Consider the following 26,184-nt stretch of genomic DNA (forward strand, 5'->3'; position numbering starts at 1 on the left):
TTTCTCACTTGTTTCTATTCCTACCCCTTCCTCCCTTCCTCCCTTCCACCTTCCCCTCCCTCCCTCCCTTCTGTCTTTCCGTCCGTCCCTCCCTCCCCCTCCCTCCCCTTTCATACTTCTCTTCTCCTTCCCTCCTTTCTTCCTTCTTTTTCTCACATGTTTCTGTTCTTCCTTCTCCTTCCTTCCTTCCTTCCTTCCTTCTTTCCATCCCCGCTCCCTCCTTCCTTTCCCTTCCTTTTCACACTTCTCCTTCCCTCCTTCTTTTTCTCTCTTGTTTCTGTTCCTCCTTCCTCCCTTCCTTCCTTCTGTTTTTCCGTCCCTCCCTCCCCTCCCCTTCCCTTTCATACTTCTCTTCTCCTTCCCTCCCTCCTTCCTTCCTTCCTTCCTTTTCTCACTTGTATCTGTTTTCCTTCTTTCCTTCCATCCTTCCCTTCCCTACTTTTCCCTTTCATACTTTTCTTCCCTTCCTTCCTTCTTTCCTTTATTTCCTTCTCTTTTCCTTTATTTATTCCTTCCTTCTTTCCTTTATTTCCTTCTCTTTTCCTTTATTTCCTTTCCTTATTTCCTTCTCTTCCCTTTCATACTTCTCTTCTCCTTCCTTCCTTCTTTCCTTTATTTCCGTCTCTTTTCCTTTATTTCCTTTCCTTATTTCCTTCTCTTCCCTTTCATACTTCTCTTCTCCTTCCTTCCTTCTTTCCTTTATTTCCTTCTCTTTTCCTTTATTTCCTTTCCTTATTTCCTTCTCTTCCCTTTCATACTTCTCTTCTCCTTCCTTCCTTCTTTCCTTTATTTCCTTCTCTTTTCCTTTATTTCCTTTCCTTATTTCCTTCTCTTCCCTTTCATACTTCTCCTTCCTTCCTTCCTTCCTTCCTTCCTTCCTTCCTTCCTTCTTTCCTTTATTTCCTTCTCTTTTCCTTTATTTCCTTTCCTTATTTCCTTCTCTTCCCTTTCATACTTCTCCTTCCTTCCTTCTCTCTTTTCCTTCAGATGCCACGCAAGAACAGCATCCCCATGTTCTCCATTTCCTGGTACCTTTAACTGACAAAAATGTCAGAAAAATACGTTTCTCAGGTGATAAGATATCCAGGGGTAGATTTATTCGTCTTTAAAATTACACAGGAAAAAAGGAATTTTTGACCTGGAAGGAACTGAGAAGAAGTTTGAAATCTATTCAACTGCCGGGGAAGTGAGCACGCTCCGCTGAGGCAGGCCGTTCTTCTGTTTCTTCCTCCTTCTTTTCTGATTCTGAAACTCAGCAAAAAAGCTCCTGTTTTGTATCAGATTTTCTACGAATGTATTTATTGACGTACTTTATTTACATCCTCTTCCCTTTTTTCTTTCTTTGTCCCTGCCAGGCCTCAGAATGGCTCTATGATCCTCTACAACAGGAAGAAGGTGAAGTACAGGAAGGATGGCTATTGCTGGAAGAAGCGGAAAGACGGGAAGACCACCCGAGAGGACCACATGAAGCTGAAGGTGCAAGGAGTGGAGGTAGGAGACAAGCGGGTCGGACGTGCGTTGCCTTTGAGTCCGGTGTGCTGGTCGCGATCACAATGGGCATTTTGCGTCGGTTGCGGCACTGAGTTAATGCAACGGAAGCTGATTGGTGGTGGCAGCCATGTTGTTTCCGCGGAGGATTGCGATGTCCAGCAACTTGCAGCGTTTCCCGTCTAAGGCTGTGGTGCAAAATTGCATTGTTCTTGATGTCAATAGAAAACTAATGGATATACGCATTTCCATGGCGTACATGCATCCCTATTGGCTAATCCTTTCTATTTATTTACTGCCACCTTGTGGTTGTATCTGAGCACTGCAGACATACAGACCTAGGGGCTAATCCTGTCTATCTAGATACCACATTATTATGGTTGTATCTGAGCACTGCATAATACAGACGTAGAAGCTAATCCTTTCTTTGTATATACTGCCCTCTTATGGTTACAGCTGAGCGCTGCATAATACACACCTAGAAGCTAATCCTTTCTTTGTATATACTGCCCTCTTATGGTTACAGCTAAGCACTGCATAATACAGACCTAGAAACTAATCCTTTCTTTGTATATACCACACTCTTATGGTTACAGCGGAGCGCTGCATAATACAGACCTAGAAGCTAATCCTTTCTTTGTATATACTGCCCTCTTATGAACAGCTGAGCGCTGCATAATACAGACCTAGAAGCTAATCCTTTCTTTATATATACTGCTCTCTTATGGTTACAGCTGAGCGCTGCATAATACAGACCTAGAAGCTAATCCTTTCTTTGTATATACTGCCCCCTTATGGTTGCATCTGAGCATAATACAGACCTAGAAGCTAATCCTTTCTTAGTATATACTGCCCTCTTATGGTTACAGCTGAGCGCTGCATAATACAGACCTAGAAGCTAATCCTTTCTTAGTATATACTGCCCTCTTATGGTTACAGCTGAGCGCTGCATAATACAGAGCTGAAGCTAATCCTTTCTTTGTATATACTGCCCTCTTATGGTTACAGCTGAGCGCTGCATAATACAGAGCTAGAAGCTAATCCTTTCTTTGTATATACTGCCCTCTTATGGTTACAGCTAAGCACTGCATAATACAGACCTAGAAACTAATCCTTTCTTTGTATATACCACACTCTTATGGTTACAGCGGAGCGCTGCATAATACAGACCTAGAAGCTAATCCTTTCTTTGTATATACTGCCCTCTTATGAACAGCTGAGCGCTGCATAATACAGACCTAGAAGCTAATCCTTTCTTTATATATACTGCTCTCTTATGGTTACAGCTGAGCGCTGCATAATACAGACCTAGAAGCTAATCCTTTCTTTGTATATACTGCCCTTTTATGGTTACAGCTGAGCGCTGCATAATACAGACCTAGAAGCTAATCCTTTCTTTGTAAATACTGCCCTCTTATGGTTATAGCTGAGCGCTGCATAATACAGACCTAGAAGCTAATCCTTTCTTTGTATATACTGCTCTCTTATGATTACAGCTGAGCGCTGCATAATACAGACCTAGAAGCTAATCCTTTCTTTGTATATACTGCCCTCTTATGATTACAGCTGAGCGCTGCATAAAACAGACCTAGAAGCTAATCCTTTCTTTGTAAATACTGCCCTCTTATGGTTATAGCTGAGCGCTGCATAATACAGACCTAGAAGCTAATCCTTTCTTTTATATATTGCCCTCTTATGGTTACAGCTGAGCGCTGCATACATATATTCCTATAGCTAATCCTTTCTATCTATATACAGCCCTCTTATGGTTATTAATAAATAAATAATAAATAAATTACAGCTGAGCATTGCATAATACAGAGCTAGAAGCTAATCCTTTCTTTGTATATATTGCCCCCTTATGGTTACAGCTGAGCGCTGCATAATACAGACCTAGAAGCTATTCCTTTCTTTGTATATACCACACTCTTATGGTTACAACTGAGCACTGCATAATACAGACCTAGAAGCTAATCCTTTCTTTGTATATACTGCCCTCTTATGGTTACAGCTGAGCGCTGCTTAATACAGACCTAGAAGCTAATCCTTTCTTTGTATATACTGCCCTCTTATGGTTGCATCTGATCATAAAACAGACCTAGAAGCTAATCTTTTCTTTGTATATACTGCCCTCTTATGGTTACAGCTGAGCGCTGCATACATATATTCCTATAGCTAATCCTTTCTATCTATATACAGCCCTCTTATGGTTATTAATAAATAAATAATAAATAAATTACAGCTGAGCACTGCATAATACAGGCCTAGAAGCTAATCCTTTCTTTATATATACTGCCTTCTTATGGTTACAGCTGAGCGCTGCATAATACAGGCCTAGAAGCTAATCCTTTCTTTGTATATACTGCCTTCTTATGGTTACAGCTGAGTGCTGCATACATACATACCTATAGCTAATCCTTTCTATCTATATATAGCCTTCTTGTGACTGCGTACATACAGACCTAGAGGCGAATCCTTTCTATATATATATATATATATATATATATATACTGCCCTCTTGTGGCTGCACATGATCACCTAGAGGTCAGTAGCTAATCCTGCCTATCTATATATACCGCCCCTTGTGGTTGTGTCTGGTCAGTGCATGCATACAGACCTAGAGGCTAATCCTTTCTATATATATATATATATATATACTGCCCTCTTGTGGTTGCACATGATCACCTAGAGGTCAGTAGCTAATCCTGCCTATCTATATAATACCTCCCCCTTGTGGTTGTGTCTGGTCAGTGCATGCATACAGACCTATAGACCAGCAGCTAATCCTTTCTAATCCTATTTTCTACTTTTAGCCCAGAATGGTGTGGATTTTATTGCTGAAGCGGCACTAGTATTTTAAGTTAGATCATGATGGATAATATGTATCAAGTTGGGTCTCGCTCCAGCACATTATGTCAGAGTCTTTGCAGTGCAAACAAACAAACATTGTTCCATTTGAGTCCGTTTTGTATTTGTTTGGGAACAAGAAGAAAGAGGAGTTCATGACGGAGAATCCTTGCAAAACGAACGTGTTATATTACGAGATATATATTTTTTGGTTTCCCCTTTATATCCTAACAAGGAACAAAATGTCTTTCTAAGTTCCAACTTGTGCTTTGAGCCAGTTTTTGCCATTAAGAGAAGGATTGTGGTGCATAAACATCAAGTCAAATGACTTTGGAGGGTTTTGTCTGTGCCGACGAAATGGGAAAATTCTGGGAGAATAATGAGCCGTAATGACTATTTGCTGCGAGAGAGAGAGAGTCCCAATCTTTTGGTGCTGAATAATTAAATAGCATATCTCTTGGACCCAAATGTGTAACATAATGGATAATGCAATAAATACTGAGGTTTTTTTTAATATTTATTGTGTCAGAAGCGAATCGAGAGTGTAGTTAAACACAAACTTGGCATTATACTAAATGTCCTTTAACCAGAAGCTGGCCACTTGGAGTGGCAAAATAGAGTCTTAAATGCAAAGGCAAAGTTCCCAAAATCCAAAGGCAAATCACACGAAGCATAGTCCTTAAGCATTGGTTAAGCAGGAATCCATGGCAGCAAGACAAGGTCTCCAAAAATCAGGATCAAAACCAAAGTCCCAAAGAGCCAGAAGCTTTCTGCAAAAGCCAAGGTATTTCCACAGAAGTTAACAGGGTATAAGCAACATTGGACTGACAAAGAATCATAGAATCATAGAATCAAAGAGTTGGAAGAGACCTCATGGGCCATCCAGTCCAACCCCATTCTGCCAAGAAGCAGGAATATTGCATTCAAAGCACCCCTGACAGATGGCCATCCAGCCTCTGCTTAAAAGCTTCCAAAGAAGGAGCCTCCACCACACTCCGGGGCAGAGAGTTCCACTGCTGAACGGCTCTCACAGTCAGGAAGTTCTTCCTAATGTTCAGATGGAATCTCCTCTCTTGTAGTTTGAAGCCATTGTTCCATTGCGTCCTAGTCTCCAGGGAAGCAGAAAACAAGCTTGCTCCCTCCTCCTCCCTGTGGCTTCCTCTCACATATTTATACATGGCTATGATATCTCCTCTCAGCCTTCTCTTCTTCAGGCTAAACATGCCCAGTTCTCTAAGCCACTCCTCATAGGGCTTGTTCTCCAGACCCTTGATCTGCTCCCTCCTCCCTGTGGCTTCCTCTCACATATTTATACATGGCTATCATATCTCCTCTCAGCCTTCTCTTCTTCAGGCTAAACATGCCCAGCTCCTTAAGCCGCTCCTCATAGGGCTTGTTCTCCAGACCCTTGATCATTTTAGTCGCCCTTCTCTGGACACATTCCAGCTTGTCAATATCTCTCTTGAATGCCCTTCAATCAGATTATTAAATATGTTCTGCCAACATGAAAGCATTACGTTGACCTCTAGCTTCACGTTTGTTGGCAAGGTGTTCGCTTCTGCGAATTCTTTAATTGTAAACAGTCCTGTCTCATCTCAAGACTGGACTACTGTAACACCTTCTACATTGGCCTTCATCTGTCGGTGATCTGGAAGCTCACGTTGGTACAAAATGCAGTTGCTTGGCTTCTTGCGGGAATTCCAATGAGATGCCACATCACCCCAATCTGACTGCAGCTGCATTGGTTACCAATTGAGCACTGGATCACTTTCAAAGTGATGGTACTCACCTTGAAGGCCTTGCATGGTCTGGGGCCGATGTACCTGAGGGACCGCCTCACCCCCTCCCAACCCCAGAGATCCCTCCGTTCTGAGGACCAAGATCTATTGGAAATTCCCAGTGTCAAGACCTTGCGTCTAACAGCAACCAGGCGCAGAGCCTTTACAGCAGTGGCACCATCGCTCTGGAATACTCTGCCACCTGAAGTCCGTGCCTTGCGGGACTTATCAGCTTTCCGCAGGGCATGTCAGACATACCTGTAGTTGTTGATATTGCTGTTTTTAAATTGTTTTAAATTGTTTTTAAATTGTGTTAGATTTTAGTCATTCTTGTAAGCCGCTCGAGCCCCAGGGGAGTGGCCGCATAGAAGTTTGAATCATAAATAAATAAATAGTCCTTAAGCATTGGTTAAACAGGAGTCCATGGCAGCAAAACAAGGTCTCCAAAAATCAGGATCAAAACCAAAGTCCCAAAGAGCCAGAAGCTTTCCGCAAAAAGCCAAGGTATTTCCATAGAAGTTAACAGGGTATAAGCAACATTGGACTGACAAAGAATGCCCTTCGATCAGATCATTTCCAAAAATCAGGATCAAAATCAAAGTCCCAAAGAGCCAGAAGCTTTCCGCAAAAAGCCAAGATATTTCCATAGAAGTTAACAGGGTATAAGCAACATTGGACTGACAAAGAATGCCCTTCGACTGGATCATTAAATATGTTCTGCCAACATGAAAGCATTACGTTGACCTCTAGCTTCACGTTTGTTGGCAAGGCTTTCGCTTCTGCGAACTCTTTAATTGTAAGCGGTCCTGTCTAATCAGGTCTCCACTATCTTCAAGGCCAGATAGCTCATTATCTTTGCCCTGTTGGGCCTGGTCACCTGCTCATGTCAGGAGCAGACCAAACAGTTGTGTTGCATTTTTAACAAACAAACAAACAAACAAAACACAAAGTTTGCAAGCTTGGTAGTTGATTAAATGTCCTTTGAGCAGTCTCTGGCCCCTTGGAGTGACTCTGGTGTTGCTGCAAGAAGGTCCTCCATTGTGCATGTGGCAGGGCTCAGGTTGCATTGCAGCAGGTGGTCAGTGGTTGGCTCTTCTCCGCACTCGCATGCCGAGGATTCCACTTTGTGGCCCCATTTCTGAAGGTTGGCTCAGTCTGTTCAGCGCCTTCCAAGTCACCCAGTTTTCTGTGTGCCCGGGAGGGAGTCTCTCATTTGGTATCAGCCATGGATTGAGGTTCTGGGCTTGAGCCTGCCACTTTTGGACTCTCACTTGCTGGGGTGTTCCAGCGAGTGTCTCTGCCGATCTTAGAAAACTATGTCTTGATTTAAGTTGTTGACATGCTGGCTGATACCCAAACAGGGGATGAGCTGGAGATGTCTCTGCCTTGGTCCTTTCACTATTGGCTGCTACTTCCCGGCGGATGTCAGGTGGTGCAATACCGGCTAAGCAGTGTAATTTCTCCAGTGGTGTAGGGCGCAGACACCCCGTGATAATGCACCATGTCTCATTAAGAGCCACATCCACTGATATGTGTTCCACACTGGGCATGCATACTCAGCAGCAGAGTAGCACAGCACAAGGGCAGATGTCTTCACTGTGTCTGGTTGTGATCCCCAGGTTGTGCCAGTCAGCTTCCGTATGATATTGTTTCTAGCGCCCACTTTTTGTTTGATGTTCAGGCAGTGCTTCTTGTAAGTCAGAGCACGGTCCAGAGTGACTCCTCCCAGGTATTTGGGTGCGCTGCAATGCTCCCGTGGGATTCCTTCCTTCCCAGGTCATAATCCTCAGAACTGGGGATGCTTCTCTGCTCTTGAGATGAAAAGCACATGTCTGTGTTTTAGATGGGTTAGGGATCATCTGGTTTCCCCTGTAACAGGCAGTAAGGGCACCTAGAGCAGTTGTTCTCAACCTGAGGGTCGCAACCCCCAGGGGGGTCACCTGGCCATTTCGGAGGGGTTGCGAGGCCACCTCCAGTGGCCCCACCCCAAGGGCGTGGGCCAGGTGAGGGCTCCTTCACGCGAGGCCTGGCCTCGTGCAAATCCTGCCTCGCTTGCCTTGTGCTCTCACCATCCAAGGCAGGTGAGGTTGGGGGTCACCACAACATGGTTGGGGGTCACCACAACATGAGGAACCATATTCAGGGGTCCCGGTGTTAGAAAGGTTGAGAACCACTTACTTAGAGCTTTGGAGAGCTTCTGTTCAACCATCTCAAAGCTACTTGAGTGGTAATGGCACGATCATCAGCATAGATGAAGCTCTCTGTCCCTTCTGGCAGTGGCTGGTCATTTGTGTAGATGTTGAACATGGATGGAGTAAGCACGCTCCCCTGAGGCAGGCCGTTCTTCTGTGTCTGCCATCTGCTTCTCTGGCCCTGGAACTCAACAAAGAAGCTCCTGTTCTGTAGCAGGTTTCCTATGAGGCGGGTGAGGTGGTCGTCCTTTGTGAGGAGGCGGTGGTTGACGGTCTCATAGGCTGTATATAGATGGAGGCATGAATGAAAAGCAAGCTCTTCTCTCTGGCTCTTCTCTTCCCTTCTTTTTGCACATTACACACCGACATGGGTTTAGAGCCACAGTCCAAGATGAACATGAGCCAAGAGTACGCTGCGGCAGCGTCCATAACCAATGCGATTCTCAGCCACATCCCAAGGAGAATAGTAATCAAGATCAAGAGAAGTCCTCGTTCTTAGCGATTTGTGCTCTTCCTATTCAGGTCGAGGCCTAAAGAGGAGAGGGGTGGGGGTGGGAGGTGAGTATGTTGAGTTCCTTCGAGCCCATTCGTTTGCCTGCTGCCTTGGGCTCCAACCTGGGAGGCAACGAGTGGGGTCCTGCTTCTCCCTCCCTCCTTCTCTTCCTTCCTCCCTTCTGTTCCTGATTGAGAGAGACGAGAGGGAATAAATTGCAGGAATTACCCTCCGCAGTCGTTGCCTCCCGGCTGTGTGCGTCCCAGGCTTCCTTGCAAATGCATTTCAAACTTTTGCAGAATCCACCCGTTCCCCTGTTGTTGTTTCTTCTGCTGCTCCTGCCTTGGGAGGCTCGACCGATCCGCGTTTCTGCCTCTGCGGCACTCACTCCCAAATGCCGTTGCTTTCCTTCCTTCCTTGCAAACATTTTAGGAGACTTCTCTTTTTTTTTTGCTGCCGCAACATTTATGTTCGCTTCTCTCAACGATCTTGGCTTTTCCGCATCTCACCGAAGGAGAAGCAAACGGAGAGGCGGAACATCTGCCGGGAAACGCTTAAGCGGCCCAAAAGTGTTTGTCTTGCAGAATATTTCGGAGGGAGGCACATTTAATTTATTTTGCTTAATTATCTCTCCCTTTGCATTTTTAATGGCCTCTAATACGGTTAGGTTCAGCGCCGCGGTGCAAGGATACTTAGCAGGCCCTCCTGATCGATCCGGAGGCTGTGCCTCGCCTTGCACGCTCATTTGCATGCTCATTTGCATACTGAGGTGTCTGTGTTCGTATTTGCACACTCTCTCCCTTCTCGTTTGTATACTCACTTGCTCACTCTGCACTCATTTGCATGCTCATTTGCATGTTCATGTGTTCATGTGTGTTATTTGCACACTCTCTCCCTTCTCGTTTGTATACTCACTTGCTCACTCTGCACTCATTTGCATGCTCATTTGCATGCTCATTTGCATACTGAGGTGTCTGTGTTCTTATTTGCACACTCTCTCCCTTCTCGTTTGTATACTCTTTTGCTCACTCTGCACTCATTTGCATGCTCATTTGCATTTTCTGCATGCTCATTTGCATACTGAGATGTCTGTGTTCTTATTTGCACACTCTCTCTTCTCATTTGTATACTCATTTGCTCAATTTGCACTCATTTGCATGCTCATTTGCATTTTCTGCATGCTCATTTGTATACTGATAGGTCTGTGTTCTTATTTGCACACTCTCTCCCTTCTCGTTTACATGCTCATTTGCATTCTCTGCATGCTCATTTGCATACTGATAAGTTTTGTTTGCACACTCTCTAAATCAGCGGTTCTCAACCTGGGGGTCGCGACCCCCACGGGGGTCATTGGGCCATTTTCGGGGGGTCACCAAGCTGCCTTGGTTGGCCTCGCCTCCACCAAAATGACTGCCAACCCTTGCCATTCATGGGCTCATTTGCACACTCTGCACTCATTTGCATGCTCATTTGCATTCTCTGCATGCTCATTTGCATACTGATATATCGGTGTTCTTATTTGCACACACTCTCTCTTCTCATTTGTATACTCATTTGCTCACTCTGCACTCATTTGCATGCTCATTTGCATTCTCTGCATGCTCATTTGCATACTGATAAGTTTTGTTTGCACACTCCCTACATCAGCGGTTCTCAACCTGGGGGTCGCGACCCCCACGGGGGTCTTTGGGCCATTTTCGGGGGTCGCCAAGCTGCCTTCGTTGGCCCCGCCTCTACCAAAATGGCTGCCAACCCTTGCCGTTCATGGGATCATTTGCACACTCTGCACTCATTTGCATTCCCTGTATCCTCATTTGCATACCGATACGTTTGTGTGCTCATTTGCCCATTCCTTGCATTCTCATTGGTGTACACCCTGCACTCATTTACATATCTGCATACTCATTTGCATTATGATATGGTTGTGCACTCATTTGCACCCTGTGTCTTTGCTTGCACACTCATTTGCCCAATCCCCGCATACACATTTGCATACTCTGCATCCTCATTTACATACTGATAGGTTTGTGCCCAATTTCCCTGCATTCTCATTTGTATACTCATTTACACACTCTGCGCTCATTTGTATGCTGATTAGCATTCTCTGCATCTCATTTGCTTAGTTATGTTTGTGGGCTCACTTACACGCTCTGCACTCATTTGCATGCTCATTTACATTATCCGTATGCTCATTTGCATAATGATATACACATTCCCTTCATTCTCACTGGTATGCTCATTTGCATAATGATATACACATTCCGTTCATTCTCACTGGTATACTCATTCACACACCCTGCACTCATTTGCATCTCTGCCTACTTATTTGCATAATGATATGTTTGTGCCCTCATTTGCACCCTGCTTACTCATCTTCACGTTCATGTGCCCAATCCCCGCATACACATTTGCATACTCTGCATCCTTATTTGCATAGGGAAGCACTATATATCCCTCTTTGAATAATAAAAAATCCTCATAGTTTCCCTGAAAACCAAGCTTTGAAGCTGAAAGCCAATGGGATTTTGGTCTCTATAGTGTCTAGAATCCAGGGAAGTAATGCTCCCCATGCTCTATTCCTCTTTGGTTAGACCACTTTACCTGGAATATTGTGTCCAATTCTGGGCACCACGATTCAAGAGAGATGTTGACTCTAAGCTGGAATGTGTCCAGAGAAAGAGGGCGACTCAAATGATCAAGGGTGTGGAGAACAAGCCCTATGAGGAGCGGCTTAAGGAGCTGGGCATGTTTAGCCTGAAGAAGAGAAGGCTGAGAGGAGATATGATAGCCAGCCATGTATAAATACGTGAGAGGAAGCCACAGGGAGGAGGAGGAGGGAGCAAGCTTCCTTTCTGCTTCCTTGGAGACTAGGATGCAATGGAGCAATGGCTTCAAACTACAAGAGAGGAGATTCCATCTGAACATGAGGAAGAACTTCCTGACTGTGAGAGCCGTTCAGCAGTGGAACTCTCTGCCCCGGAGTGTGGTGGAGGCTCCTTCTTTGGAAGCTTTGAAGCAGAGGCTGGATGGCCATCTGTCAGGGGTGATTTGAATGCAATACTCCTGCTTCTTGGCAGAATGGGGTTGGACTGGATGAGGGCCCACGAGGTTTCTTCCAACTCTTTGATTCTATGATTCTATGAGACGTTTTGTTGCCAAATTTGGTGTGATTTCGTTCATTGGTTCTTTTGTTTTTAAGGTACTCATGACGCACATAACGTTTTTATATATATAGATATAAATCCCAGCAACTACAACTCCCAAATGACAAAATCATAATGTTTTGAGTGATGGTCACTCCTTGGGTTGTGAGATATTTTGTCGCCAAATTTGGTGTGATTTCATTCATTGGTTCTTTTGTTTTTAAGGTACTCATGACGCCCAGAGCATTTTTATATATATAGATAGCAGACTTTGCAAGGCCTGAGCTGTGGATGAATGCGGTCTTCACCTACAAAGTTGTTGTTGCTGGGATTTATAGTTCACCTACAAAGAACATTCTTAACTCCACCAATGAGTGGCTGGTCATTTGTGTAGATGTTGAACATGGATGGAGCGAGCACGCTCCCCTGAGGCAGGCCGTTCTTCTGTTTCCGCCCTCTGCTTCTCTGGCCCGGGAACTCAACAAAAAAGCTCCTGTTCGGTAGCTGATTTCCTTGAGCGGTGATGGCACGATCATCAGCATAGATGAAACTCTGTATCCATTCTGGCAGTGGCTGGTCATTTGTGTCAATGCTGAACATGGGTGGAGCAAGCACACTTCCCTGAGGCAGGCCGTTCTTCTGTTTCCGCCATCTGCTTCTCTGGCCCTGGAACTCAACAAAGAAGCTCCTGTTCGGTAGCTGATTTCCTTGAGCGGTGATGGCACAATCATCAGCGTAGATGAAGCTCTCTGTCCCTTCTGGCAGTGGCTGGTCACTTGTGTAGATGTTGAACATGGATGGAGCAAGCACACTTCCCTGAGGCAGGCCGTTCTTCTGTTTCTGCCCTCTGCTTCTCTGGCCCTGGAACTCAACAAAGAAGCTCCTGTTCGGTAGCTGATTTCCTTGAGTGGTGATGGCACAATCATCAGCGTAGATGAAGCTCTCTGTCCCTTCTGGCAGTGGCTGGTCACTTGTGTAGATGTTGAACATGGATGGAGCAAGCGCGCTCCCCTGAGGCAGGCCGTTCTTCTGTTTCCACCCTCTGCTTCTCTGGCCCTGGAACTCAACAAAGAAGCTCCTGTTCGGTAGCTGATTTCCTTGAGCGGTGATGGCACAATCATCAGCGTAGATGAAGCTCTCTGTCCCTTCTGGCAGTGGCTGGTCACTTGTGTAGATGTTGAACATGGATGGAGCAAGCACACTTCCCTGAGGCAGGCCGTTCTTCTGTTTCTGCCCTCTGCTTCTCTGGCCCTGGAACTCAACAAAGAAGCTCCTGTTCGGTAGCTGATTTCCTTGAGCGGTGATGGCACGATCATCAGCATAGATGAAACTCTGTATCCATTCTGGCAGTGGCTGGTCATTTGTGTCAATGCTGAACATGGGTGGAGCAAGCACACTTCCCTGAGGCAGGCCGTTCTTCTGTTTCCGCCATCTGCTTCTCTGGCCCTGGAACTCAACAAAGAAGCTCCTGTTCGTTAGCTGATTTCCTTGAGTGGTGATGGCACGATCGTCAGCGTAGATGAAGCTCTCTGTCCCTTCTGGCAGTGGCTGGTCATTTGTGTCAATGTTGAACATGGATGGAGCAAACACGCTCCCCTGAGGCAGGCCGTTCTTCTGTTTCCACCCTCTGCTTCTCTGGCCCTGGAACTCAACAAAGAAGCTCCTGTTCGGTAGCTGATTTCCTTGAGTGGTGATGGCACGATCGTCAGCGTAGATGAAGCTCTCTGTCCCTTCTGGCAGTGGCTGGTCATTTGTGTCAATGTTGAACATGGATGGAGCGAGCACGCTCCCCTGAGGCAGGCCCTTCTTCTGTTTCCGCCCTCTGCTTCTCTGGCCCAGGAACTCAACAAAAAAGCTCCTGTTTTGTAGCAGGTTTCCTCTGAGGCGGGTGAGGTGGTCGTCCTTTGTGATACTATACATTTTTCTCAGGAGGAGGCGGTGGTTCACAGTCTCATAGGCTGCTGACAGGTCTAGGAAGACAACTCCTGTGATCTGCTGCCTTTCAAAGCCATCTTCTATGTGCTGAGTCAGGTTCAGCACTTGCGATGTGCAGCTTCTGCCTTTCCTGAAGCCAGCATGGGTCTATTTTTTCCGTAATTCTATGCAAAATAAGTCTCTCCAGAACTTTGTAGAGGTGGCACAACAGGGAGATTAGTCTGTAGCTTTTTGGGTCATTATGGTCTTTGCCTGGCTTCAAGATGGCGATGACTCTTGCTTTCCTCCCGATTTTGGGGATCTGACAGGATGTAGTGCAGTTGTACATCAGCTTGCTTCTTGATTTGAACAAATCCCCAGACTGTGGCAGGGGACAGCTAGTAAATAAAATAAATATTATGACGAGCATCCAAATGCTTGGGTCTGTCTCTCTTAGGGGATGCCGGCCTTACATAATGCAAGGAAGGTGATGTCGAGGGTGTCAAGATTGCTGCAGGATTATCGTGAAAGCAAATTGCCCCATCTTCTCCTCGAAGAGGCCCTCTCGCCTCCTTGTTTTTCCTTTTTCTACTGACATAAGAAAAGAAGCCCTTTTTATTGTTTTTAATGTCCCTGGCAAGTCTGAGCTCGTTTTGTGCTTTAGCCTTGCGGACCTTTTCCCTACAGGTGTTGGCTATTTGTTTGAATTCTTCTTTGGTGATTTCTCCCTTTTGCCACTTCTTGTGCATGTGCTTTAGCCTTGCGGACCTTTTCCCTACAGGTGTTGGCTATTTGTTTGAATTCTTCTTTGGTGATTTCTCCCTTTTTCCACTTCTTGTGCATGTGCTTTAGCCTTGCGGACCTTTTCCCTACAGGTGTTGGCTATTTGTTTGAATTCTTCTTTGGTGATTTCTCCCTTTTTCCACTTCTTGTGCATGTGCTTTAGCCTTGCGGACCTTTTCCCTACAGGTGTTGGCTATTTGTTTGAATTCTTCTTTGGTGATTTCTCCCTTTTTCCACTTCTTGTGCATGTGCTTTAGCCTTGCGGACCTTTTCCCTACAGGTGTTGGCTATTTGTTTGAATTCTTTTTTGGTGATTTCTCCCTTTTGCCACTTCTTGTGCATGTCTCTTTTGTTTTTTAGCACAGTTAGAAGTTCTTTGGACGATGAAACGGATGAGGATTGGAATGAGAGGATATAGCTCTTTTTAAATTGCTTTCACGATAATCTTTTTAAATTGTTATTGCACTCTCTTTTTTTGTCTAAAGCAAAGGCTTCTCCTGCCTTTGCTTGACTCCTTCTCCTGCTGGGAGCGGGGTCCTGACCCATAAGCAGGTGGGGCGCCGGCTTCCCAATAGGGATCCGAAGCCGGCTTGCGATGCCATCCCATAATTCCCCCCTCGAGGCTGCGCGTGTCCCTCTTTCGCTCGGCTTTCCCTTTTTCCGCAATCAGGGTGAAGCAGAGGACAAACAAGGCGAGGAGGAAAGTGTGAGCAAAGCCAGCTCCAGAAGCCAGGATGGGAATCCGAAGAGGAGGCCCGGAAAAAAGAGGGAGGATTATGGGATGGAGTGACACCCCCTGGATGCAAATGCAAACTGACATTTATATTGACTCTTTAGGTTTGGAAGGCATTTGCAAGGGAAGGCACCTCTCTCTCTCTCTCTCTCCGGGAAGAAGAGAGAAAGCAAATGGTTTTGCAGAAACGCCACCTGAGCGTTGATCCCGAGATTGAGGCCCGAAATGAAATATGCGAAGGATAAACAAGATGGAGATGGGAAGGAGGGAGAGTGGCCAAGGCCGGGAAGATTGAGAAAGAGAGAGGGAAAGAGAAAAGAAGGGAAGAGAAAAGAAAAGGAGGAGAGAGGGAGAAAGGAAGGAAAGGTAGACAGGTAGAGGGACAAGGGAAGGAAGCAAAATAGATGGATGGATGGATGGATGGATGGATGGATAGATAGATAGATAGGGAGAAGGAGGGAGAGAGAAGGAAGGAGTGAGGGAATGGAGGAAAGGAGGGAAGGAAGGAAGGAAGGAAGGTGGGAGAGAAAGGAGAAAGGAAGGAAGGGTAGACAGATAGAGGGACAAGGGAAGGAAGCAAAATAGATGGATGGATGGATAGATAGATAGATAGATAGATAGATAGATAGATAGACAGGGAGAAGGAGGGAGAGAGAAGGAAGGAGTGAGGGAATGGAGGAAAGGAGGGAGGGAGGGAAGGAGGGAGTAAACGAAAGGAGGAAAGGAAGAAAGGTAGATAGATGGAGGGAAGAAAAGATGGATAGATAAATAGCTAAAGAAAGAAAGAAGATAGAGAAAGAGAGAGAGAAAGAAAAAAGAAGGGAAGAGAAGGAGGGGGAAGAAAGGAAGGAAGGAAGGAAGGAAGGAAGGAAGGAAGGAAGGAAGGAAGGAAGGAAGGAAGGAAGGAAGGAAGGAAGGAAGGAAGGAAGGATAGAGGGACAAGGGAAGGAAGTAAAATGGATGGATGGATGGATGGATGGATAGAGAGAGAGAGAGAGAGAAAGAGGGAGAGAGAAGGAAGGAGTGAGGGATTGGAGGGAAGGAGGGAGTAAACGAAAGAAGGAAGGGAAGAAAGGTCAATAGATGGAGGCAAAAAAAGATGGAGAGATAAATAGATAGAGAAAGAAAGAAAGAAGATTGAGAAAGAGAGAGAAAAGAAGACAAAAGGAGAGGGAAGGAAGGAAGGGTAGACAGATAAAGGGACAAGGGAAGGAAGCAAAATGGATGGATGGATGGATGGATAGATAGATAGATAGATAGATAGATAGATAGATAGATAGATAGATAGAAGGAGGGCGAGAGAAGGAAGGAGTGAGGGAATGGAGGAAAGAAGGGAGGGAAGGAGGAGTAAACGAAATAAGGAAGGAAAGAAAGGTAGATAGATGGAGGGAAGAAAGGGTGGATAGATAAATAGAGAAAGAAAGAAAGAAAGAAGATTGAGAAAGAGAGAAAAGAGAAAGGGACAAGGGATGGAAGCAAATTGGATAGATGGATGGATAGATAGATAGATAGATAGATAGATAGGGAGAAGGAGGGAGAGAGAAGAAAGGAGGGAAGGAAGAAACGTAGATAGATGGAGGGAAGAAAAGATGGATAGATAAATAGATAGAGAAGGAAGGAAAGAAAGGAGATTGAGAAAGAGAGAGAGAGAAAAGAAGAGAAAAGGAGGGGGGAAGAAAGGAAGGAAGGATAGATAGGGAGAAGGAGGAAGAGAGAAGGAAGGAGTGAGGGATTGGAGGAAAGGAAGGAGGGAGTAAACGAAAGAAGGAAGGAAAGAAACGTAGATAGATGGAGGGAAGAAAAGATGGATAGATAAATAGCTAAAGAAAGAAAGAAGATTGAGAAAGAGAGAAGAGAAAGGGACAAGGGAAGCAAAATGGATGGATGGATGGATGGATGGATAGGGAGAAGGAGGGGGAGAGAAGGAAGGAGTGAGGGAATGGAGGAAAGGAGGGAGGGAGGGAAGGAGAAGTAAACAAAAGAAGGAAGGAAAGAAAGATAGATAGGTGGAGGGAAGAAAAGATGGATAGATAAATTGCTAAAGAAAGAAAGAAGATTGAGAAAGAGAGACGAGAAAGAGAAAGGGACAAGGGAAGGAAGCAAAATGGACGGACGTATGGATGGATAGATGGATAGGGAGAAGGAGGGGGAGAGAAGGAAGGAGTGAGGGAATGGAGGAAAGGAGGGAGGGAAGGAGGAGTAAACGAAATAAGGAAAGAAAGAAAGGTAGATAGATGGAGGGAAGAAAGGATGGATAGATAAATAGCTAAAGAAAGAAAGAAAGAAAGAAAGAAGATTGAGAAAGAGAGAGAAGAGAAAGAGAAAGGGACAAGGGAAGGAAGCAAAATGGATGGATAGATAGATAAATAAATAGGGAGAAGGAGGAAGAGAGAAGAAAGGAGGGAGGGAAGAAACGTAGATAGATGGAGGGAAGAAAAGATGGATAGATAAATAGATAAATAGAGATAGAGAAGGAAGGAAAGAAAGAAGATTGAGAGAGAGAGAGAGAAAAGAGAAAAGGAGGGAGAAGAAAGGAAGGAAGGGTAGACAGAAAAGGAGGGGGGAAGGAAGAAAGGAAGGAAGGATAGATAGATAGGGAGAAGGAGGGAGAGAAAAGGAAGAAGTGAGGGATTGGAGGAAAGGAAGGAGGGAAGGAAGGAGGGAGTAAACGAAAGAAGGAAGGAAAGAAACGTAAGATGGAGGGAAGAAAGGATGAATAGATGGAGAAGGAAAGAAAGAAAGATTGAGAAAGAGAGAGAAAGAAAGAAAAAAGAAGGGAAGAGAAAAGGAAGGAAGGAAGGAAGGAAGGAAGGAAGGAAGGAAGGAAGGAAGGATAGAGGGACAGGGGAAGGAAGCAAAATGGATGGATGGAGGGAGGGAGGGAGGGAGGGAGGGAGGGATGGATAGATAGATAGATAGATAGATAGATAGATAGATAGATAGAGAAGGAGGGAGAGAGAAGGAAGGTATGAGGGAATGGAGGAAAGGAGGTGGGAAGGAGGAGTAAATGAAAGGAGGAAGGAAAGGTAGATGGAGGGAAGAAAGGATGGATAGATAGAGGTAGATAGAGGGATAAAGGAGGGAAGCAGAAATCAATAGATGGAGAGAGATGGAGGGAGAGAGAGAGAGAAGGAAGGAGAGAGAGAATGGAGGAAAGGAGGGAGGAAAAGAAAGAAGCAAAGAAAGAAAGGTAGATAGAGGGATGGAAGAAAAGATATCACTGGACGAATTGACACCAAATCTGGACACAAGACACCTATCAGCTTTGCAAAGGAAATGTTAAATACGCCTTTTAGGCCCCGAGAGGCTAATGAGAGCGAGTGGGAAGGAATTATCTCAATCCCTTAATATGGCAGTGCCCTCCTTTTTTGGGTGTTCCTTCCAAATGTCAGCCTTAAAACGTGGCAGCTTCAGCAAGAAGGCACAGGGGGCACCAAGGGGACATCTAGCCCAACCCTTAGGCCTCACTAATATTATGCACCACATACTATACCGTACTATAGACTCTGCATTGATAGGGATATGAATATTGAAATACACTCCTTTAAAGTGATTTTGTGAGCCTTTAGCTCCCCCCTTTTTTGTGTTGTTGTTGTTGTTGTTGTTGTCGTCGTCGTCATCATCATCATCATCATCATCATAACACTTGTTTATGGCCAAAGCATTGTCTTGTGGGCACAAGGGAGAGAGCCTTCTCCTCTGTGGCTCCCCAACTTTGGAACTCATTGCCTGGAGAGATCAGGAAAGCCCCTTCTCTAGAAACATTCGAAAAGGACCTTAAAACCCGGTTCTTCTGCTGTGCCTTTGGCGAGTAGGTGCACAATAGGACACCATTGAACCCCTCAACGCTCTTCCCACTGGAACCATCCTGCCTCTACTATAAAACCCCCAGACAATTATGTTGGAAAAAAAATCATAGACTCCTTAAGTTGGACAGGAACCCAAGGGACCATTCAATCCAGCCCCAAGGAAGATGCCATTTAATCCCTCCCGGCAGATGGCCATCCAACCTCTGCTATAAAAATCCCCAGATAGCCATGTTGGAAGAGATAATGCAATCCTAAAGTTGTAAGGGAACCCAAGATGCCATCCAGTCCAACAAAAGTTGGAAGAGCAACCAAGATGCCATCCAGTCCAACCCCAAGGAAGACACAATTTAATCCTTCCTGACAGATGGCCATCCAGCCTCTGCTATAAAAAAAATCCCCAGACAGCGATGTTGGAAGAGATAATGCAATCTTAAACTTGGAAGGGAATCCAAGATGCCATCCAGTCCAACCCCAAGGAAGACACAATTTAATCCTTCCTGACAGATGGCCATCCAGCCTCTGCTATAAAAAATATCCCCAGACAGCGATGTTGGAAGAGATAATGCAATCTTAAACTTGGAAGGGAATCCAAGAGGCCATCCAGTCCAACTAAAGTTGGAAGAGAAACAAAGAAGCCGTCCAGTCCAACCCCAAGGAAGTCACAATTTAATCCCTCCCGACAGATGGCCACCCAGCCTCTACTATAAAACCCCCAGACAATGATGTTGGAAGAGATAATAGAATCCTAAAGTTGGAAGGATACCCAAGGGGGTCATTCAATCCAATCCCAAGGAAGACACCATTTAATCCTTCCTGACAGATGGCCATCCAGCCTCTGCTATTAAAAAATCCCCAGACAGCGATGTTGGAAGAGATAATGCAATCCTAATCTTGGAAGGGAATCCAAGAGGCCATCCAGTCCAACTAAAGTTGGAAGAGAAACCAAGATGCCATCCAGTCCAACCCCAAGAAAGACACAATGTGACCCCTCCCGACAGATGGCCATCCAGCCTCTGCTATAAAACCCCCAGACAATGATGTTGGAAGAGATAATAGAATCCTAAAGTTGGAAGGATACCCAAGGGGCCATTCAATCCAATCCTGAGGAAGACACCATTTAATCCCTCCCGACAGATGGCCCTCCAGCCTCCACATAGACAATGATGTCGGAAACATAATCGCCCTCCCTTTAGGTAACACTATATGACACCCTTGTATTTATACTAATTCGTCTGTCCGATAGTTTGACCCCTTCGTTGCTTCCGAATCGTTTGGATCCTTCGAACACTTTCTGCCGGAGAAGAAATGGGACTTTTTCCGAGAGGGAAGGCGGCCTTTTTGTCTCAGATCCCCCTTGAGCTCCCTTCCTTCCTTCCTTTGTGCTCCAAGAGCAAACTCATCAGCCCTTTCCTTCCTCCGATTCACCGCTCTCGGAATAAAAAAAGACACACTTGACGGCTGCCTTTGTCCGGCCATAATGGAAATCAATGCCTTGGTCTCCATTGTCCTGGCTCCGAAATGGAAATAATAAGACAAACAGAGAGAGAGACACACACACACAGAGAGAGGAGGTGGACTTGAAAAGAGGAGGAAGTCAATCGAATAAGCTTTCAACAGGAGTCTCCTTCTGGAGGGTTTAGAGCAGAGGCTGGATGGCCATCTGTCGGGAGGGATTTATTTATTTATCACTAACTGTCCCCTGCCACGCATTGCTGTGGCCAGAGGCGGTCCTAGGTCATTTTCAACGGTAAGCAAACAGTATTTTGGTGCCCCCCCCCTCACAACCAATCATTGATATATATTTTCTGTTTGTTGTGGGAGTTCTGTGTGCCATATTTGGTTCAGTTCCATCATTGTGATCTAGAGCTAAAATTCAGGGGTCTTTGCCAGGAGGCAGAGACCAATTAGGCTCATCAAAGAGTTCTTTTTCCCTGGCGAGATAGAGAAGCATCCCATATTTTTCCCTGATTTCCCAATGAAAAGTCTCACCAGTTGAAGAAAAGCCATCGAGGTTTAATGCGATTCAGCTGAAAAGGATGCAAAGCTGCAATAATTCGCCAAGCTAAGCATGAGGGAAGTACACCAATACAGTCATATTTATAGCAAATTCAAAGTTGCAGAGTTCAAACTCCCCACCCCGGCTTCCCTGTTGTTCCCTGCCATGATTGGGTGATGGGCTCCAGTGGTCCGTAGGAACCAATGGGGAGACCTCTGCCACCTGGTGGTGATAGCCAATCAGGAGAGATGGAAGCGGGATGAGGGAGCACAAAGGAATCTGGGAAAGGAGTAAACAAAGGAAATGCCATGCCATGCGGCCGGCGAGACAAAGGGGAAATCCCAAGCCAGCCTGATCTATTGTGCTTTGAGTGGAATGAATAATCACAGTGAAGGCAAAAGGTTTTTTCGAGGACCTTTTGTCCTTCAGGAGGAAATATGATTAAGATTTTTTGCCAAAGGAGCAAGCTGAGGGCTGGGCAATTTCTCCGAGGGGCACCAGCTGCCCAGGCTATTGTCCATGCAAAAGGAAGTTGTGGATAAAAAATTCCTGGAACGTTTGGGGCTTTGTAGTCCCTTTGGTGGAGTTTCTTCATGTATATAGGGGAAACAAAGGGCAGAGGAAAAGGGGAAAGGCTTCTGCCACACAAAGAAATCAGAAAACACATTTCATACATCTAAAGTTCATGAAAGGCAAGATTTCATAAGGTTTGTCCATGTGGGGGGGGGGGAAGAGTGTCCATAGGGGATGGCTAAAACACAAGGGTGTTGCACAAAGGTCCTGGCAAGAGTTCTTGAGTGGCCCAAATGGACCTGGTGTCTCTGGAAGCAAGCTTTGCTCCCCGTCCTTGGAGAACTACAGCTCCCGAGAGAGGCAGAGACTCCAAGGTCTAGCTATTCCCAAAGTTTCATGGGGTCCTCATTGTTGTTAAGGCCTTGGCAAATTGACCAAGACTTAACCCCTATTGTGCAGTCTGGTACCTTTGTCCTTTGCAGAACTATGTCACCATCCCTTGTTAGGGGGGGGGCATGCTCGATGTCAATTGGTGGAGTTCAGAATGATTGTAGGTGAACTATACATCCCAGTAACTACACTTGCCGCACTTGCTCCCTTGCCTGGCCCGCTTTGGGTCCGGAGGCGTGCCTGAAGACCCCGGCGTGTGCACCAAAAGCCACCTTTTCTCCTGACTTTCTCCTCAGCCATTGGGACCGAGAGAGAGAGAGAGAGAGAGAGAGAGAGAGGTGGAGATGCCCACCTTTCCTGAAGGTAGGCGCAAAAACAAAGGAGGGGGCGGAGGTGGGAGATACCTCCAGCCAGAGGGGCTCTCTCTCTCTCTCTTTCTCTCTCTTGGTCACCTCTTCTCCTGACTTTCTCGTCAGCCATTGGGACCGAGAGAGAGAGAGAGAGAGAGAGGTGGAGATGCCCACCTTTCCTGAAGCTAGGCGCAAAAACAAAGGAGGGAGCAGAGGTGGGAGATACCTCCAGCCAGAGGGGCTCTCTCTCTCTCTCTCTCTCTCTCTCTTGGTCCCAATGGCTGAAAAGAAAGTCAGGAGAAGAGGCGACTTTTGGTGCGCACGCTGGGGTCTTCAGACACTCCTCCGGACCCGAAACGGGCCAGACGTGGTGGCTCCGCCCCTTGGCCCACCCGCGGATTGGGGAGAGGAGAGGAGGCGGGTGGAACGCCGGGGGATCGGGAAAGGGAGCCGGTCATGGGGAAGGGATCGAACGCAGAGAACGATTGAGCACTGGCTCTGCTTGCGCACCCGGTGTCCGGGTGGAGCAGGAACGAGAGAGGCTAGGCAAGGCTCAAGGGCCCGGCCCCTTTGGGAAGAGGATCGCCCGGCAGCGAGGCAAGAAAGCCGAGACTCCCCCCGGACTGCTAGGGCTGTTGTGAGCTGAGGGGGCGCTCCTCAAGTGGCGGTCGAGGGGCATTTACAGAGGCGCCTCTGCACCCCTGGCAAAAAAAGTGTTCTGCGACCGCTTACTTCGCGTAATGGACAAGCCGCCCCTGTCTGTGGCCCACATGGGGGTTCGGTGTGGGAGGTTTGACCCAATTCCATCGTTGGTGGGGTTCAGAATGCTCTGTGACTGTAGGTGAACTATAAATCCCAGCAACTACAACTCCCAAATGTCAAGGTTCTATTTTCCCCAAACTCCACCAATGTTCACATTTGGGCACATTGAGTATCCGTGTCAAGTTCGGTCCAGATCCATCATGGTTTGAGTCCACAGTGCTGTCTGGATGGAGGTGAACTACAACTCCCAAACTCAAGGTCAATGCCCACCAAACCCTTCCAGTATTTTTTGTTGGTCATGGCAGTTCTATGTGCAAAGTTTGATTCAATTTCATCATTGGTGAGGTTCAGAATGCACTTTGATTGTAGGTGAACTATAAATCCCTTCCTTCCGTCCTTCTTTTTCTCCTATTTTTCCTTCCTTCCTTCTACTTTCCCTCTTTCTTTGTTTCTTTCTTTCCTCTCCCTTCTCTCAACCTCCCTCTCTCCTTTCTCCTTTCCTCCCTCCCTCCTACCTTTCTTCCCTCCATCTTTTCCTCCCTCCCTTTCTTCCCTCCTCCTTGTTTCTTTACTTTTCCTTCTTTTTTCTCCACTTCTTTCCTTCCCTCTCTCCCTCCTCCTCCTTTCACTCTTTCTTTCTCTCCTTCCTTCCTTCCTTCCCCCTTCCTTCCTTCCCCGTTCCTCCCTCCCTTCCTTTCTCCCTCCCTTCCTCCCTCCCTCCTCCCTTTCCTCCCTCTTTCCCTCCTCCTTTCTTTCCCTCTTTCCTTCCTTTTTTCTCTCCTTCCTTATTTCCTTCTCTCCCTCCTCCTCCTTTCCCTCTTTATTTCTCACCTTCCTTCCTTCCTTCCTTCCTTCCTTCCTTCCTTCCTTCCTTCCTTCCTTCCCCTTCCTTCTCTCTTTCCCTCTCTCCCTCCCTCCTCCCTTTCGTCCCTCTTTCCCTCCTTCTTTCTTTCCCTCTTTCCTTCCTTTTTTCTTTCCTTCCTTATTTCCTTCTCTCCCTCCTCCTCATTTCCCTCTGTATTTCTCTCCTTCCTTCCTTCCTTCCTTCCTTCCTTCCTTCCTTCCCCCTTCCTTCCTTCTCTCTCTCCCCTCTCCCTCCCTCCTCCCTTTCCTCCCTCTTTCCCTCCTTCTTTTTTCCCCTCTTTCCTTCCTTCTTTCCCTCTTTCCTTCCTTCCCCCTTCCTTCTCCTTCCTTCCTTCCTTCCTTCCTTCCCTTCCTCCCTCCTTCCTCCCTTTCCTCCATCTTTCCCTCCTTCTTTCTTCCTTTCTGTCCTTCTTTCCTTCCCCTTCATTCCTTCCCCCTTACTTCTCCTTCCTTCCTTCCCTTCCTCCTCCCTTTTTCTCCTTCTTTCCTTCCTTTTTCCCCCTCTTTCCTTCCTTCTTTCCCTCTTTCCTTCCTTCTTTCTCTCCTTCCTTATTTCCTTCTCTCCCTCCTCCTCCTTTCCCTCTTTATTTCTCACCTTCCTTCCTTCCTTCCTTCCTTCCTTCCTTCCTTCCTTCCCCTTCCTTCTCTCTTTCCCTCTCTCCCTCCCTCCTCCCTTTCGTCCCTCTTTCCCTCCTTCTTTCTTTCCCTCTTTCCTTCCTTTTTTCTTTCCTTCCTTATTTCCTTCTCTCCCTCCTCCTCATTTCCCTCTGTATTTCTCTCCTTCCTTCCTTCCTTCCTTCCTTCCTTCCTTCCTTCCTTCCTTCCTTCCCCCTTCCTTCCTTCTCTCTCTCCCCTCTCCCTCCCTCCTCCCTTTCCTCCCTCTTTCCCTCCTTCTTTTTTCCCCTCTTTCCTTCCTTCTTTCCCTCTTTCCTTCCTTCCCCCTTCCTTCTCCTTCCTTCCTTCCTTCCTTCCTTCCTTCCCTTCCTCCCTCCTTCCTCCCTTTCCTCCATCTTTCCCTCCTTCTTTCTTCCTTTCTGTCCTTCTTTCCTTCCCCTTCATTCCTTCCCCCTTACTTCTCCTTCCTTCCTTCCCTCCCTCCTCCCTTTTTCTCCTTCTTTCCCTCCTTTTTTCCCCTCTTTCCTTCCTTCTTTCTCTCTTTCCTTCCTTCTTTCTCTCCTTCCTTCCTTCCTTCCTTCCTTCCTTCCTTCCTTCCTTCCTTCCTTCCTTCCTGTCCTTCTTTCCTCCCTCCCTTTGGGCTGTTTGTGAAAGGGAGATGGATCCCTCTGCCTCGGAGGGCCAACCCTGCAGAACATTCATAAAGAACAACCGTTAAAACTAATGCTCGCCTTCAAATTAGACGTTAAAACCCAGAGCCATTAATTCTCCCGAGTCGGAGGATCTCGGCGCTCATCAGGACGCTTTTCTATTTATGCTTTATTTATATTTATTTGCCTCTTTGTCTCTCTCCGCCCGCTTGCTTCCACTCCTTGGAACATTCAAAAATTAGGAGAAATGTCCCCATTCTTCCCCATTCTCCATTTCTAGGAGTTTCTCGCCAAGTTTCCCCCTCTTCCCAAATATTATTTAATACGTGAAATCCTTATTAATACGCAGCAAGTGTGCCGGCATTTGGTGCAATGCATCATCATTCCCTGCTCCTTCCCTTTCCTCCTTCCTTCCCCTTTCTTTTCCCCTTCCTTCCTTCCTTCCTTTGCCACCCCCTTTCCCTTTTTCTTCCCCCTTTTCCTTCCTTGATTCCTTCCTTCCTTCCCTCCTTCCTCCTTTCACTTTTGCCTTGTTTCCTTCCTCCCTTTTTGTTTCGTTTTCCCTTCTCCTTTCCTCCTTCCTCCCTTTCCCTTGTTTCCCTTTCTTCTCCTTTCCTTTCCTTTCCCCCTTCTTCCCCTTCCCCCTTTCCTTCCCATTTCCCTTCCCTTTCTTTCCTCTCTCCTTCCTTCCTTCCTTCCTTCCTTCCTTCCTTTTCTCTTTTCCTTCCTCCCTTTCCCTCTTCCTTACTTTCCTCCTGCCTCCCTCCCTCCCTCCCCCTTTCCTTTTCCTTGTTTTGTCCTCCCTTTTTGTTTCATTTTCCCTTCTCATTTCCTCCTTCCTCCCTTTCCCTTGTTTCCCTTTCT

At 46.3% G+C, this 26,184-nt stretch overlaps 1 protein-coding gene across 5 annotated transcripts in view; it reads left to right on the forward strand.

The window, feature by feature from the left end:
* Positions 1-26,184, forward strand: part of CAMTA1 (calmodulin binding transcription activator 1) — a 539,274-nt gene that overhangs the window by 262,285 nt on the left and 250,805 nt on the right. For all 5 annotated transcript variants that reach the window (XM_067472884.1, XM_067472882.1, XM_067472885.1 and 2 more), the window contains exon 4: positions 1,356-1,491. In XM_067472884.1, coding sequence (XP_067328985.1) covers positions 1,356-1,491 — 136 coding nt within the window. The remainder of the gene's footprint in view (positions 1-1,355; positions 1,492-26,184) is intronic.

Source organism: Anolis sagrei, chromosome 13 (assembly GCF_037176765.1).
Source record: "Anolis sagrei isolate rAnoSag1 chromosome 13, rAnoSag1.mat, whole genome shotgun sequence".
In the NCBI taxonomy this organism is placed as follows: Eukaryota; Metazoa; Chordata; class Lepidosauria; order Squamata; family Dactyloidae; genus Anolis; species Anolis sagrei.